The 1,855-nt window shown below is 41.7% G+C and overlaps 1 protein-coding gene across 1 annotated transcript; it reads right to left on the bottom strand.

Annotated features, from left to right (window-relative positions):
- Positions 1-265: 265 nt before the first annotated feature.
- Positions 266-1,527, bottom strand: LOC125515779. Its single transcript, XM_048681280.1, has 4 exons — positions 1,409-1,527; positions 949-1,101; positions 669-794; positions 266-538 (listed from the first exon to the last, which is right to left on the bottom strand). Exons 1-4 carry the CDS (start codon positions 1,409-1,411, stop codon positions 281-283), a joined length of 540 nt encoding a protein of 179 aa, XP_048537237.1. The 5' UTR covers positions 1,412-1,527; the 3' UTR covers positions 266-280.
- Between the last annotated feature and the right edge of the window lie 328 nt (positions 1,528-1,855).

The raw sequence follows: 1,855 nt of genomic DNA, 5'->3' as shown, positions 1-1,855 counted from the left end.
TATAGGCTAATGGCCCGATTACATATGAGTGACAAAGACATGCTGAGAAAATAACTCCGACCGAACATTAGGAATTATAATGTCCCAAATGAACAGCGATGTCAAATGACAATTATTATAATCCTATGTTGATAAACGAAGTCTGAAAATGCTCTAGTATTGTTGGTTATGAATCACTAGCAAAGAGGGGACAGCATGCAAATCGCATCCACACTTGATAGATTCGAGAAAAATATCAAAATAAATATAGCAACCAGTACAAAGTAAAGCAGAAAATATTTCATTCTGCTAGCACTACGGATTCTGAAGATGACGCAAACGACGTATCATCGTCCCCATCCGTGTCGCCGTCAGATTCTGATGATGACGAATCTTCAAACAACGTATCATCATTTTCTTCTATTTCGTTGCGCCTGCCCCTCCTACTTTTGGTTGAATTACTTGCTGTTGGGGCTGTCATCCCCTGTACGAGATCACCAAGGAGAGTCTCCAACCCTGATGCAAACTTGTGGATGATCCCCTGTACTTTAAGCTTGTTCTGCAGAAAAAAAACAGTAAAAAGCATTATCAGAGCATTTTGGGGTGAGGTTTGGGTGTGGGAAAAGGTGATACAGGGTAGATGGCACATCCTTGTCAAAGAAAAAGAAAAAAAGGATTCTTGTTTTTACATTTTCAGAGCAACTTGGGTGGGTGTTTTGCTTCATCCAGGTTTCTAAGCCACCAGGGCCTCCGAACAGACTCAATATGCTTGTGCCCGATCCACTAGCAGCCTCCTCTCTGAATTCTTCCTTTAGCTGCATGTACATGTTTGAAAAAAAAGATCAAAAAAAGGGTTGATCCTCCATGAGAGAGGTTGATTCTCTGGAAATACTCCTACTATTGTAAAATGAACTTATTGTCATTAATGTTGTGTGGAAATAAAAAGAGGGAGGATGAGGTGAAAAGAACCTGAAGTCTGCCAAAACAGGGTGGATCATGCTCTAACATGTCCAGCTCAGCGACAACATCAACCTGGGTCTTGGACCATGCGTTTACTCTATATGGTGTGTCAGTTAACTCAAGCTCCATGCCATCACAATCCAAAGCATCGAGGTACCTTAGCTGCGGGTGCAAGATAAAGTGACAGAAAAAAAGAGAGATAAATCAGAGTGGGACATGCAAAAATGCGTGGAACCCCAAAATGGCTAGTAAACCCAGATTGGGCAAGATGGAGGAGCACATAGTTGGGCAAGATGGAGGAGCACATATTTGCCTGATATTATACTTATGTGGTTGCCTAAGAAAAGCAAATACTTGTAGCTGCCAGATTAAAAAACCCAGAAACATGCTTAAAAAATAGTTGCCTAGTAAGTATACTTGTATGTTTACTTTGAAAAACCAAGAAAATTTTGGATGGGGTGTCACTCACCATGCAGTAAAGTAAGCACCCATTTGTGTATTTCCCCTTTGAGAGGTGCTCGTGGAGCTGGTCCACGACAAATTTGCACAAGTTCAGCCTGTCTGCCCGGTTGATATCCGCCTTTTCAAAACAAAAAGGGAAAATAAATAAATAAAGTGTCAAAGCAAGCAAGAGAAAAACAAACAAAAGAGGTGCTGCTGTTATATGAAATCTCTCATAGATGAGTGTGCTACCAGCATGGGGTAGCACTTGTTGCTGATCCGTGCATCGGTCGTAGGGGCCAACACGGTTGAGACAATGTAAATAAACCATAACTTCTTGAATCTATCATCAGCCTCGTTATGGTTAATGATTGCAGTAGCAACTGTCGTGATGTTTGGCCTGCTGCCATTGCCCGGAAACAAAGTAGCTGCGAACTCCTGTTCCATGTCATAGTCGGCTTCATACTTGACCTCA

Source organism: Triticum urartu, chromosome 6 (genome assembly GCF_003073215.2).
Source record: "Triticum urartu cultivar G1812 chromosome 6, Tu2.1, whole genome shotgun sequence".
NCBI lineage: Eukaryota > Viridiplantae > Streptophyta > Magnoliopsida > Poales > Poaceae > Triticum > Triticum urartu.
This window is presented reverse-complemented; position numbering and strand designations above follow the sequence as displayed.